We start from the raw sequence: 15,499 nt of genomic DNA on the forward strand, positions 1-15,499 counted from the left end.
ACATTATGACCCGGTTTGAAATGTATTAATAACTCTGTATCATTACTAGTGTCATTAGTATTATCATCGCTATCCTCCTCCTCATCATCAACAACATCATCTTGAAAAAAATATAATGATGGCCATGATGATGGTGATGAGGATAATAATAAAAATAATAATTATTCTAATAATAATATTAATATGAACGCTCGAATATCATTATGGAACAAGTTCAACTTTAAGAAAACGCGCGTTATTTAAGAAATATTTTAGAAACAGTTATACAAACGGTTGGAGCATAAACAACAGATGGTTAGGGAATCCTGCTAAACTTCTCTCCTCCCCACCTAATTGCCCGGATTAGAAAATGATCGAGGATTTTCGAGTTCTGAGCAATATGAACATCGTCTTATAGCCTGAAAACTGGTGAAATGTCTTGGTTTTATTGAAGCAGAGCCGTCTTCCACTGGCGTAAAGTAAGGGTTCTAATTTACAGTATTATCTTGCTCCGCGAGGGCATAATTGCAAAGGTTTCCGTGTCTTAATTTGTAATTTCTTTTATGAAGCGGTAATCAAGAAAATGGCGCATTAATGTTGCGAGTAATACGGGGGCCATGAGTTTGACAAACACAGTTGTTATGAAGATGTTTATGCGAGTTTGCCTTGCATGAACTAGTTTCTGCTACTACTTAAATGTTTGAAACGTGCTCGACTAAAATTTGTTTGATGCCAGTGATTTTGCGGAGTTAAAATTGTTTTTTTTTTCATTTCCAAAACGAGGCAGAGATTACTTTAAAGTTGGAAACGGGTTTGTATAATTTTTGAGCAAAAACTGACTTATATCCATATCGATGGTTTGTTAATGGACCAGATTGTTTTCGAATTAACATGCAACAAAGACAATGATCTGCCCCCGGCGAGAAACGTTCATTTGTTTCGATGGGTTAAGGTGTACCTCCTAATAGTGGTTGGATATTTGTTTCTATTTACATACGTCGCGCTCACAAACGTTGATGTGTAACCCGAAGGCACATTTAAAAGCTTTTCTTAAAAAGGAACACCAATAAAACGTTTGTAATGGATTGAATTATATTTCTTACTTATTGCCTTTGAGCGTGTTTCTCCAAATTGATATCGCATTGATGCAGTTTTCAATCGCTCCACTAGTGAGGTAGAACAAATTGTAAATTTACATTTTCCATATTCAATGCCCTCTTTCGTAATCACTGCAGCAGAGGCAGTTTCCATATGTTATGGGCATACTGTAGCAACTTGCCATTCCGTTCTGTTTTCAATATGACCGTATGGCAGTACTGGACTTCATATCAGTAAGAGATCAATTAGTGAGAATTAATCAAAATTGCTTATAAGTGTAGCCTCTGTTTTTGATTACGTGACAACTAGACCTATGTGCAATGTTGAGTAACACTTGTCATTCGGCATTGCTCGTTAGTGACTTGCCGTCAGATTATCTTCAGAGATAGGACGCGATAAGTACAGCAAAGGCGAACAAATCCTTAACACACAAACATAATATTTAGACTGGCTGGATCGGATTCTGGCTACATCCTTTGGTTGTATCAATAGATTGCGAACGGTGATAGCGGACAGGTATACAAACGACTGACATAGCCGGCATTGTTGTTGACATGCCCTGCGGCCGCCACATGGTCATTGCAAAGAAGAGTTGCACAGGTCACATCGGCATCTGTCAGATTGTATCAGGCCGTATCGACTCATCTACAAACATAAACAAGCGTTGGAAGCCTTGATAAAAGTCGGCAAGAATCATAACATCATAACAAAAATCACACGCATCGTTTATTAACTTTAAAAATGACCTCTGGACGATTAGGTATACCGAGTGCATCGTTCTGCATCATAAACAAAAACTCGCACAGTATATTCAATGATCACTCCGTTGTCTAATCGACAATACCGTACTACACACACATAAATAAATATATTTTTTTCCCTTAAAATGCAAATTATGTTCGCCATATTCGTATACAATTGGTTTACTACAAACAGTCCTCATTTTTAAAAATCATGTTTTACATGTCATCATTGCTGATTCAGCACGTAGCGTTGTAAAATGAAAATATGTTTACGCTTTTGAAAATAAAACTCAACACTCATTATACGTAAACTTGCATACACAGACATAAATTCTTTAACAAATACTACTGGGTTACGCTGAACTAAATTTGACAAAAGAATTGTCATTTAATTTCATCATCACATTCTCGTAGCAGTTCATCTTTTGTATGAACACACCGGGCCGCACGATCAATTCCTCGGGTGGTGTAGTAAATACTGGAAGCTAATATTCAGGCAACATGACACATCCAGTACAGTCGCGGTTAGCTCTTAGTCGGCACTCCGGCCTTCGAGACGCCATATCGCCGTGGTGAAGTCAATTGGACGTGAAATATATTACTTCGCGTAGCTTGTAAGGTTTAGGCGGTAGCGAATACTTGTGGCATATTGTTCCCAGGCAGCGGCTTTGTACCAAGTTACATACTCTGGACAACGATTTTCATTTTTTTCAAAGTCCACATTGAAAGGTATATAATGACGTGATTAGGTATGGGCGGGTATGGCGTATACAGGCGATGGCTGAAATATAAACACCGACGTTAGTGCAATTTTGAATGGTCGATGTAATCCGTATTCATTGTGGGTAATAGATACGTACACGGTATAATACGGTCAGACCCTAAAAGTACAACTTCAATAGCAAAACGTTTTATAGTCGTGTTATCTTGTTGTTATTAGGTATCACTTCGTGTTTGAAGTTTCACGTGAAAAACACTTTTTACAGAATATATAAGGCGGTTGTGTATGTGTCAAAATTAATATATTTTTACCATACATTGCGATGAACATAAAATTGATGGGTACTTTCAAATGCACTCTTACTGTAGAATTGTACTGCAATAAAACGCGTATTTATAATGCAATACCATGTACAAACACGGACCTTTCAAATACACTGAAGTTAATTCTTAAGTTATTATGTCTAATAGTGACATCAACGATAGTCAGCAAAGTGTGTGATAATACTCATCGACTGCCGTGAAAGGCGCAACTGAACAAGCCTGAAACGGGCTTGCTTTCAGTATTAGGCGGTAACGTGATAGTAGCCTTTACATCGTTGAGGACAGCCTTTCGTGCAAAGATCTGTTTAAAGTAGTTAAGAATTATCCTTTAGAGCGACAGAGGTTTACTCATGTGCCGTAATCCATTTTCTTTGCGGTAGATTTGTCACGCGAAAAAGTCATAGAAAACCCAACGGACGAGCTGAAGTAACGCCCTTTATGTATAACTTGCATAGAATTTGGATGACACGGTTGTACGGACATTTATACCGTAAAAAGGCATTATTTCGTCAAAGGGAACAAAAGAAAACTACGTTTCAACGCTGCGCTGTTGACCTCCAATGAAGGAGTCTTGTCTTTCTACATATATTAGGTTTCAACGCATTGACAACATTTATGTATGAACATTTGAAACAAAATGATTACTTTAAAAAAAGAAGTTACTTCCACGCCAGTTGCACACATAATTATATGCACTGTTGAGCAATTATTGACATAACCACATACACATGTGTGGTTAAAATCAGACAGTCCAAATTAATTGACCATAGCATAAGTGCAATGAAATCTTAAAATTTATGCAATTTTATTGTTCTGCGTCATCCTTTTTTGTGAATGTGATAAACACGACAGTCTTTTGTTTTAAGTTAGACGCATTCGTTTAAATTGATTTCAACGAATTTCAATCAGTTGATTGTGCTTTTATAAAGTTTTCATTCTGTTTTGTCTGTCTAAGAAATTACAACCAAATAACAGCTTAAATATGCATGCACAATGAAATATGCATTTTGAAAAAAACAACAAACAAACTACAAAACAAACAAACAACCAACATCAAAATATACTGGTACTTATTTGTTTCAACGGCGTTCCCTCACTAAACTTTCTTTGTTCGAGAGGGAGAAAGAAAAAAGTTTTATTAATTTCTTGCCAATTATAATGCGATCCACTCTTATTGATTTGATCAAAGCAATCATTCGACACCGGAGTGTTGTATTAACATTTCATTTCCACCACTTTGTAAGAAATACCAAAAATTAGCCGCCCCTACGTTCAATTAGACATGAGAATTATTAGTTTTGATTTCTTGTTCCGATTTCTTTGAAATCCTATATGGCGAATTTGTTTTTGTACCGTTAAATGTAGCTTCGATGGAATTTTCACTTTCAAAGGAAACAAAAAGTCAAAACAAATTATCAAAAGATGACACCAAACCCCGCTAGCCAATTGCCTTCTTTTCAAGAAATTAGCTGATGATTCTTTCTTTGGAACATCGTCTTTAATTTATGTACTTATTACTTCTACTCCTAATCAGTCAGTGCTAGCTTCTCAGGCATTAACCATGACTGCAGCTGCTACAATTATAATGCTTTATGGTCATTCTGACTTTGCTACTTCTTTTTCGTTAGCTAGAAGTACAGCAAGAACAACAACAACAATAACACCACAACTAATTATCGCTGCGGATTCTTCAAAACTTAAACAACACAACTACCTGCACCAACAGCGACTACACTTATTATTATTTTTGTTGTCGTTTATATACCTTTTTTAAAACTATTCTTATTTTTGTTATTATTATTTTTGTAAAATGGTTGCTCTACTAACTATTCTTCATCTCTAATACGCATATGCTAGTACTAGTATATTGCGCACAAAACACCGATGAAATGGGTAATAAAGTAATTGAACCAGTGTTTCTTTGTATGTTTCAGTCAGCGGCCAGGCGCGCAGGGACCAGCTGTGCTAACTGCGGAACAACAACAACAACACTTTGGCGGCGAAACGGAAATGGCGACCCAGTGTGCAACGCCTGCTGGTCTTTACTACAAACTACACAATGTGAGTAAAGAGTTATAAAACATATTTTTAACGTGGATCAATGAAAAATTGATTAACAAAACCTATTGTTGGCGGTTTCAAAATGTATGAGCAACATTGTTTTTGGAATCATTCATAAATACGTTTTAATGGTTTAAGTTAAATGATAAGAAGACCTTGAAAAGATCTTAACAGACACGTTGGGATGCTTTAAGCTTTAAATGTAAAATTAAACACACGTATTCGTACTTTTGTGTTCGAATACGCGTGTTTTTCTGAAAAAATATATGTGCTTGTATTAAGCAGCGCTTTTCGCATGACACACATTATCAATGATTAACGGTGCTTATACATAATATTTTATCGATTGTAATTGTTGGTGTGTATTTACCGTTCAAAACATCTCTACCTAGTAAAACATCTCTACCTAGTATGAATAACAAAAAGGTAATTCAAATGCGCATATACAAAAATGCCAACCCTTAAATATAATAAAGGACCGTCTCTTACAAAGAAATTGCTAATGTATGTATTTCCGTTATAATTTATGGACTATTAATGTCGAACAAGCGAACGATTTGGGGTAAAATTTAGAATGTCATTTTCGCGATGGTTAATGGCAGAGTCATTAATAACACGCAGTAATATCGGATTCGTTAGACGTTAACTATTTTAATAGCTTGAAACCTACACCTTTACTATAACATGAGCAAATTATTACATATAATAAAGCGAACTGTCGCCAGAAGTCATTAAAAACGAAATAACATCTATTTCGGAATGTCTTTTTCGCAAAAATATCCGAATAAATACATTTGTGAAAACTTTCTACCGATGACATTTGTGGTGCTAAGTGCTGAATGGTGCAAGTAGTTTGACAGTGAAAAATTTAACGACACTTACTCCTCGTCGATGACTGGTACAGAACGTTCAGTTATATTTATGCGTTTAAGGAGCATATCAACCGAGACCGTGGCAATAAACTATGGCGACCCTTTCTCTAAACGTAATTTAAATTCATCAATTGGCACCAGTTGTATTAATATAAACCATAATGATTGACTTAATGAGCTCACATATATATTGCGGATTGATACAATAAAAATTTATGATGGTTAAAACCGCGCCGCGACAAATACATCCATCCGGCTTTTTGCAATAAATAAGACTTGCGTTGTCACAGTGTCGCGGGTGGATGGGTATATACGAAATTTACTGCTAGATGGTTGGCATTTATTAGCAAGTCTTTTCATTTTCATAGCAAGAAGTGCGTTATTAAACCAATAAAACTAATCTGTTGTTTTTAATTGTAAATACTAATTTCTAAGATCGGTAAAACAGACAAAAGCAAATAAAATAATACAATTCTTCACTGCACACACATTACATTTTCAACATAAGCACACGCGCATCCACTTACACCATTTACACAAAGTGTAATACATACGCACATGCGTTTACTAGGTAGGCATTGGCAGATGAATCTTGGGACCAATAGCCCATTACATCGTCTAGGAGTACATATGAAATAGACGTAAACAGTTGTTATGAAAGGGTCAGAGTGAATGTGACAGCAATTTCACGGGTAATTTCTTTCTAAACACTGGGAATTGTGAAGTTTATTACCAGGAATAATGTATGCATGGTTGTTCCAAATAAACAATACAATATTCATAATATGCTCCTATTATTTCCGCCATATTAACAAAATAGAATATAGGTAAATAGTTTAGTGCCGATGCTCGATTCTCCTGAGCAGGTGTTTCAGTGCACATACAAACAATTAAGAGAGTTTTCTCGCATGATGAACAAAAACTTCTGCGTAAACTGACAATGACATCATGATGGAAATGAAAACGAGGGAAATAATAATTTGATAATGCGATTGATATTTAATATACGATCTTAACTCTAGTGGCACATATTGTATACCGAAAGTTTTATCTATTTAGAGAATTGTCTATCCAATATGTGTTTCTAAATACTTGCCAGGAAGTGATAGAAATTTTCATTTGGAATAAATTGTGTGTAATGGGTCGAATACGTGGTACGAATCAATAGTGGGTCGATAGTGCTTGTGAACGATACGTACCCGTGTCGCTTTATTAATTGCAAAATCGAAACCTTTCTCCGCAGTGTCTAGCGACTAAAATTGAACCGCAGACACCATAGCCTTTTGCAAATCAGGCGTAGTTAATGCGGTGATTTATTTAACTGCAAAACGTATATCCCCATTGTTAATTTATTGATGACATAAGTAACTTTGTCGGAATGGGCAATAGTTCGGATACATAGATCTTCAGTTAGATTATATCTGATAAAATATCTAATTTTGTTTAAATGTGGTTTTAATCTCAAGGAGGAGAAAATTGTGTTTGTTTACATGAGATAAAATGGACGGATCAAGCGCCCTATTATAGAACAGATCGTATTTCGTTCGATTAAACGCTTGTTCGCTGCTTCGTTAAGGTCAACATTTAAGAAAACACTGGATGTCTATCTTGCTACACTGATCCGTCCGACACAAATCTATCATACACATCTTAGATTGATAGTATTATCATACCGAATAAATCAGCTAGAAAAACTTATAAGAATGGCGATCAAAAACAGCTACCATCGGATTTATTGAGAACACGAAAATGATAAAAATATGGAAAGCGTATGTCAAATGAAAACGTTTGGAATAATGATTAAACGATATGATATTACAATATTCAGGTTATGAGAAAATAAGGGTTTTTGTGGCATTGGATTTATGGTAAAAGATTTATTGTTTGGGAAACCTTGTTGATATTGATATTTAAATAAGACGTTTACGCTTGGATACTTGTGCAAGCCCGGCACACATATATTCTGAAATATATCACCAATACCTTAGGTATTTTTACCAACGCCATTAAATATGTTTTCAGATATCGTTCAATTGAAAAAGTTCTTAATGACAGGTAGCCGTTACTTACCAGTACAGCTTTTACTATTGTGAAATTCAAACTTGACATTTTACTGGCATTGAGATCAAATTTCTTGCTAACTTTAATCTCGACATATTTGCCTGATCTTTCGCTATCGATTGTTAACTTGTTTTGTTTGTTAGCGTACCGTAAAATTATTATGCACTTGAAATGTATATAGATATGTCACATTGCTATATATTTAGAATTTCAATAACAATTGACGGACTATAACACACGCGGAAAATGTATTTCTACCAAATAACCTTAGTAGAGTTTCTTTCGTCTTCCATTCAAGTTGTTAATGTCGACCCCCCCCCATTCATTGGAAAAATAACATTCAGTAAAACCAACCATTTTATTTATTTTTTGCGCTATATGGGAAAAGTTATTAACAACTTAACACCGTAAGAAGATATTAATAAAATATATGTCAAGAGTTATAAGTCGAGTTTTTCAGTAATACTAATACAGTTCAGTAATGATTGAACCTTTCTATAAGAACACCGCGTGTAAGAGTCCCTAAAATCTATATCATTTAAAGATTACGCATATTTATTTCGTAACAAAACTGCGGTAGATATCGTGCATCATAATCGAGCTGCAAGTATGAACATTCGTGTCAAAACAATCGGCTCACGACGACATGAGAGCTTTTGGTCGAGTTTTAAGAGCGTCACAACGCTGAATTGTTATTGCCCACTAATTGCCCTCGATATTTTTGATCCTCCATTGTTTTTGCTGTATTATGATGGTTATCCGAGGTCTCAGTGCCATATAGGAAGTCGTTCTGTTAATGACTTGAAGTGATTATGCTTCAGGTCAGGTCAGTCCGCAAAGTGGAAAGCCAGAAAGTCTGGTTTAAGTCTGTGTCGTGGATTTGTTTTCGTGGGATTTAAGCATATTATAATACAAATGTATTCCAATATGAAGTTCATTGTGCAACAATGAAAACTATTTTGCCTCATTTTCAATCTCGCGCTTTTGACTTTTTTGGCGGTAAGTTTAGGCATGCTGTAAAAGTCAGTCGAACACAATCTCAAGATTTAAACAGACAGTTACAATTTATACAATCAATCAATCTATCAATAATCAATCGATCATTCAATCAATCAATCAATCAATCAATCAATCAATCAAATGTCATACATATTCACTTTCTGATATAATTATACATAATTGCACCCATCTTTCTCTAAAAATATTATATACAAAGCCAGCATTGCCGGGATTCGAATCTAGACAAAACACGCACATAAACTAAGTCAGCCGTAAGCAACCCCCTTATTATCCAATTAACAGCTATGATTCATCATATGACGACACTATTATGTGACTCTTATTTATACCTCACAACCGCAATGCAGTCGCCGAACTATACACTTTTCTCATTCTGGCGACATTTAATTTAGTGGTATTACACCCAATCATCCCTCAACTCCCTTATTTTCAGCTAACCAGAGGTTATTTCGTTCCCCATCAATAGATTTCAAACAACCTATTATTATTTTGCTCGTAAAATGTAGCCTCCGTAGTCTCTTGAATGAACACATGTATCATATACCGAAAATTGAGAGTTACCTTGGAATATTGTACCCGACACTGTTATTGCATAGAAGGTTTTTGTTAATTGAAATAAATATCAATGATTGCAATTTTAGAGTTTTTGTCGCTGCCATTTTAAAGGGGTATGGCGAAACTCTAGAGATTTCAGATTACTCAAATTTCGTCGTGTAACGGACATTTAATAGCAATTAATTCGAATTAATGGCGGGGATATGATGACAGGTAAAGGTGGAAATAAATAGCAGTTTATTGATGCTTTAAACCTGAGCTACCATTTGCTGTGCAATTCGAACACACGAGTGAAGAATTTATGACGAAATAATCGTTAAAATGTGTTAAGTTATTTAAATTTACTGACAATAAAACGGGATAGAACATGGTCACGGACAGAATCATTTCTTTGTGCAAGTTCTAATTCTCATTTCAAATTGTGGTCTTCAAAGTATTTTGAAACTTGGTCATGATTTTAAGTACATTAGAACTGCGTGGTACATTAGAAACATAAAATGAAAAATTTACAAAGTGTCACTATATAATTTATTCTACGATAAAACAAAGGCATACTGATTGGACTTCCAGATGAACACGTTATTCGTCCCCAGATACTTTGGATTCAACAATTTTCGTTCCACGTTTAATAATTTACCGATAGTTTAAGGCGCCTGCAGACATAATCCAGACACATTTCTCTCCGTATTCCATAGGTTTCTACATCATAAACATGGCCCGTGATTGTCGCAAGGTAGTCCCAATGGGGTTTTACTCAAACATTCACTTCGCTAGATCGATTATAAGTTTGAAAGAATTACACGACTTTCAACGTAAATGAATTAAGCTTTCAACTACATTAAAGCGGAAAATGAAAAACAATTACACCGAACAGACGTTAACATTTAGTACATCGATGACGTTTTTTGTTCATGAATATTTGTGATTAATAATAACATTGATACAGAAAGAAGATGAGCCGTTGTGATATAATCACTTATCATGATGATAACATATGAACAACAATCTGATTATTACACGAGGAAATACTAATGGCAAGAGAGTTCATACATGTATATACACTGAACATTATGGCAATATATTTAAGGCAAATATAATATACATTAAAAGAAAACCACAGTCACAACCGCAGCAACTCTAATTCGACTTGAGCTTAACTATGTGAAAAGAGGGTTTAATGCATGAGCGTGAAGTGTCGTCCCAGGGATTAGCCTGTGAAGTCCGTAAAGGCTAATCAGGGACGACACTTTCCGCCTAAACTGGAGTATTTCTAAGAAGATACTGTCGTAAAAGAAAATATCATAAATGCGAAAAGTGTCGTCCCTGATTAGCATATGCGGACTGCACAGGCTAATCTGGGACGACACTTTACGCACATGCATTAAACCCATTGTTCAGAGCGCGACTCATTTATATAACTGTATAATGTGGACCTTGGAATACAACCGCTATTTGACAGTCGCGACAATATTTCAATAAACTGGCACTGTCTAATTCAATTATAGTAAAATTGTTAGGTTTTGATACCCGCAGTTAATCATCATGGTTTTGGACACTATAATTCGCATTGTTATTGGCCCTAACAACCCGGAGCGGCGCGTTGTGAATGGCGGAAAATGAAAGTGGTCATTGAAATGGCGACAGGTAAAAATGGTCACTGGTCACTAATCGTCAGCGGTTATTAGAGCTATTAGAAAGACACGTCCATCTTTTCAGCTGACGACATTTATTCACGCCCATTAGCTAATCAAAATTACGGCGGTAGGGTCAGAATGTAAACAATGTCTATTGGTGCCTAAAATTGGTGTCAGCCAAAATTCGGACTGACCGTCTAAAATTGTAATGTGGTTATTTGTGTTTGAATTCGGAATGCGTTTCCGACATGATATAAACGCGGCGTCTTTTGTCGGCAGGTCGAGTAATTTTCTGTTGTCCAGTTGTACTGCTTTGTTGTCTGTTTGTTCATCCGATTGTCGTCTGCTTCCGCGTGGATGCGCTCCATTTTCGTTCCCGAGATATCACCGGTATACTCGATTAGACAAACAAATAACGGTTGAAAAACTTAATTTCCAATCACAACAAACTTCTTTAGCCACGCAGAATACTTACCGCGGCTAAAAAATCAACTCAGCGAGTAGCTAGGAGTTTATCCATAATGTAAATCACACGCTTCATAGCGTCCATAATTCCTCCCCTTCTCAAAATATTTTGAAGGCTAAACCTCAGACGTTTTGTCATTGAAGAACGAAATTATTCAACTGTCAATTATACCTATAATTATCAACATACTTTAAGCATGAGTGTTTTCCACTTACTGAAATTGCTCATATTTGAAAATGTTGAAGAAGAGGTGAAACATTATATCAAACAGTCACTTCAAAAAGTTGAAACATGCCTTTCATAAATCATTGATATATTATTAACAGAAAACCGCTGAATGGCTTTCAATATATGCTGAACATGTTATTCCTCTTTTGGTAATCAGGTTCTTTTAATGGGAAAAGTTAGGCATATGCTTTATTTTAACGTACAATCGGATACTTTAATAAACGACTCTTATGTTTTACATCTATGAATACGATTGACCCTGGTTTGGTCGGTCCATTTAAGTCCTCGACAAACACTCTTTGTAAGCAAAACATGTTAAAGGCAGCGCTAGATCAAATGGACTGACCACAAAACAATTAGAATCCTTGTTGAAATTGTGCTGGTTGAGAATATATTACTTTTGGCAGAAGATATTACTCTAAAACGAACGCAAATCGCCGAGCGTAGTAAAGTTTATTGTGCCGAAGCCTCGTTTTGACAGAGCGGCTTTTGTTTTACGTTCATTATGAAGGCCGACTCGATTTGATGGGCCGGCTTTATCTGCTAACCGATTAGTCAAATTTCACGGCCGGATGGGTTCCTATCAGAAGCAATAACGACCCGAGAACAGGCCGATAATGAACATGATTACCCTGTTCGGGAAACTGTACGCGGAAAAAATATTAGGGTTCGTTAAAATAGCATGCAGCTAATTGTTGGGGCAGATAAAATTGTCTGCTTGAAAATTTCTCCAAGAGACAAGGAAATTAATTAAACTATTTTCTCAGAGTACTCTATTGATCAAGTTACACGTCTGACGGTAATACGGTTTGTCAGGAGAAAAATCTGTAAGTTTACGACTGTACAAAAACCATGCTGCCCCACTTTGTTGGTTAAAATAGTTGTGAGTTGTAACACCCTAGTAAATCACGAAAAACGGCCTAGTACAAATGTAAAATATGAGTTATATTGCAGAAACACATCACATCTGACATACGCTAACTGCTTAACAAATAAATCATGCACTGACAGCAGAGATAAATTTTTCTGTTGAAGCTGATACATGTTCTAAAACAATAGCGTACAAATGCTCTCGCAATTGAATACATGTATTTAATTAAATTTTTATTCAATTTCAGGTGAGCCGACCTCTTACCATGAAGAAAGATGGGATACAGACCCGAAATAGAAAAATGTCCACGAAAAGCAAGAAGAACAAGAAACTGGCAGCAATGTCAGACCTTTTGAAAGGAGGACCACTCGACAAATTCGGTGGTTTCGGCTCCATGAATCACGCCATGCACGCTCCAATGCCTACTTACATGACCGGAGCGTCGTCTTTCGGTTCTTCGTACCTGACTCACGGGGGTCCCCATATGCAGGGAGCCAGCATGGGAGGATTCGGAAACTCATATCCGGCCTCCAGTTTCGCGTCGTCGTTCTCAAATTTACAAAATGTCGGTTACTCGTCAGGACTCAATCTGTCTACGTCATCAAATATGGTCGGCGCAGCAATGGCCTAATTACAAGAAAGGGAGACCATCTACAAACATGCCAAAACATAGGTCGTGTTCTATTTACATTAATCAGCTCACCAATTCTATAAATGGACTAGTGCCGTCGATGTCTACATGTACACCATATTGACAATGTCTGCATGTATGTCAAACATGAAAAAATGTGTCTCAAAATATACACACATAGCTGTCATGACAGTGAAATTGACACTTTAACATTGACACGCGTGTAACACAGGTGAATGGAAGTTTTTGTTCGTTAAAACTGAGTGTATTGTATTAAGTACGAGAATGATGGACCTTAAGCACATAATACTGCTTATTTGATGCAAGTATGTGTCATTGATCAGCTGAATGGACAAATCGTGCATGACACAAAGCTGTTCTTGTCGTGGGTATTGTATCCCGAACGATATCGAGTTAGGGAACGTGAATTGGCGAGAATTGGTGGTTACCGATTTGAAGCCCATCAAGTTTCGGAATCTGGACAGTGCTTCGTATATATATTCGTTCGATAATTTTTTTTATCTTCTGACAGATATATGTTTTTTTTTTCAAAGAGAACACTTTTTGAATTTTGCGTTTACCCCATAATAAGGTAACCGTTTCAATTACATTGTTTTAGATATTAAAGTTTTAACAATTATGTAAAAATATAAAACTCCACCAATTTGCTTGACATTTAGACGATTGTTTACTTGCAGATTGTTAGCAAGCTATGTGAATTTAGGCATAAAACTTACAAATAATTTTAAGTTCCGTTACAGTTAATATTTTAAATATAATTTTCTCAAGGTGTTTGTATGTTGCTTTTTTATCTATTACAAAGTAAACGTTGTTTGATCAATGTAAGAAAACACGTTTTTTTTTATATTTGGTTGAAAATATGCATGCTTGTATTACTTCTCTTTGTGCCACTGCATTTTGTTTGAATGAGGTTTGAAAATAATTGTAATGAATTTGAATGAGCAGTACACGGATCTATCATCTGAGTTCATGTCGCGCGCATGCGCATATAGCAACGGACACTCAAATACTACATCCATGTTGTTTTGCTGTGCAAATTTCATTGAGAGTGGTGATAACAGGTTTTTATTGTATTTTGTCTCTTACAGTCTTAGTGTGGGGTGGTGTTCATTTGAAAGTAGAAACTTACACTTTGAAATGTACATACTTATCTTGACAAAATGCCCTTAGTTCAGGGATGACCGTGTATTTTGAATCTCATGTTTTATGTGAGAGTATGTTTTATTTCATGATTACGATATTCTTCGTGTAAGATGTGAAGATGGCATGAGCACATTTGCTGTTATGGATTTTATAAATTTAGGATTCATAATTTCGAAATGATTTTTACCTTATAGATTTTTAGTCAGATTATCATTGTAAATAGTCGTATTTATTTAATTTGCGATAAAGATGGCGTGTATATATATACTATATTGACTTATTTTGTTAGACATTAAACGATCTATAAGTCAAAACAATCTGTCTAGTCCCGGTTTATATATTTTTGATATCATGGCATCATGATTGTACGGACGTCAACATTTCTGCATAATCACCCGAATGAATTACGCACATACATGGCTTTAATTAAATCACGCATAGTATAAATATGTATTTCGACAAATTAAACATAATTTCGCGCAAATGTAGCAAATGTCTGTCATTGATGTTATATGTAACGGATCTGTATGAATTCCAATATGATATTTGTTGTTTTCATTATATTTTATAACCGGCAATGACGTCATCTGTTTCCGGTTTCTGTTTAAAGTAATATTGCATTTTGATCGATTGTTTGAATTTTCTCTTTCTAAAATGTCTCTTAGTTATGGCATTCCTTATCAAAAGGTTAGCTTTTTCCGCGAGTTTTAAACAGGATACACTGTTTTTAAATATACCGATGATTATTTCATTATGATCAAAATTATTTTATCATTTCAGTTACTTGAAGTAATTTTTGGTTTGTTTATGAAATAAATATTTTGTGAAATATTTGTCAATTTGTTTTTAATGAATACAGTTATGAAAGAGATGATTGTGTTTTATATTTTTTATTTTTTTGTCATGTTTTACAAATAAGGTTCTTAAGGTGTGAGTTCATTGCACATGGAAAATATATTATTTTATAAACACAAACATTATAGTGTAGTTATAATAAGTAATAGATACAAAATAGCTTTATTGCTATCAGCAGATTCGTTCTTTACGCTGCAAAATAATAATTCTAACGAAG

General features: G+C 35.4%; 1 protein-coding gene across 1 annotated transcript in view; it reads left to right on the forward strand.

The window, feature by feature from the left end:
- LOC127868820 (transcription factor GATA-3-like) overlaps positions 1-15,298 on the forward strand; it is a 35,550-nt gene extending 20,252 nt beyond the window's left edge. Inside the window, 3 exon segments of the mRNA XM_052410895.1 lie at positions 4,799-4,900; positions 4,902-4,925; positions 12,880-15,298. Of these exon segments, the coding sequence (XP_052266855.1) occupies positions 4,799-4,900; positions 4,902-4,925; positions 12,880-13,263 (510 nt within the window). The 3' untranslated portion in view covers positions 13,264-15,298.
- The last annotated feature ends 201 nt before the right edge of the window (positions 15,299-15,499 follow it).

The sequence above is a fragment of the Dreissena polymorpha genome, chromosome 2 (assembly GCF_020536995.1).
Source record: "Dreissena polymorpha isolate Duluth1 chromosome 2, UMN_Dpol_1.0, whole genome shotgun sequence".
In the NCBI taxonomy this organism is placed as follows: Eukaryota; Metazoa; Mollusca; class Bivalvia; order Myida; family Dreissenidae; genus Dreissena; species Dreissena polymorpha.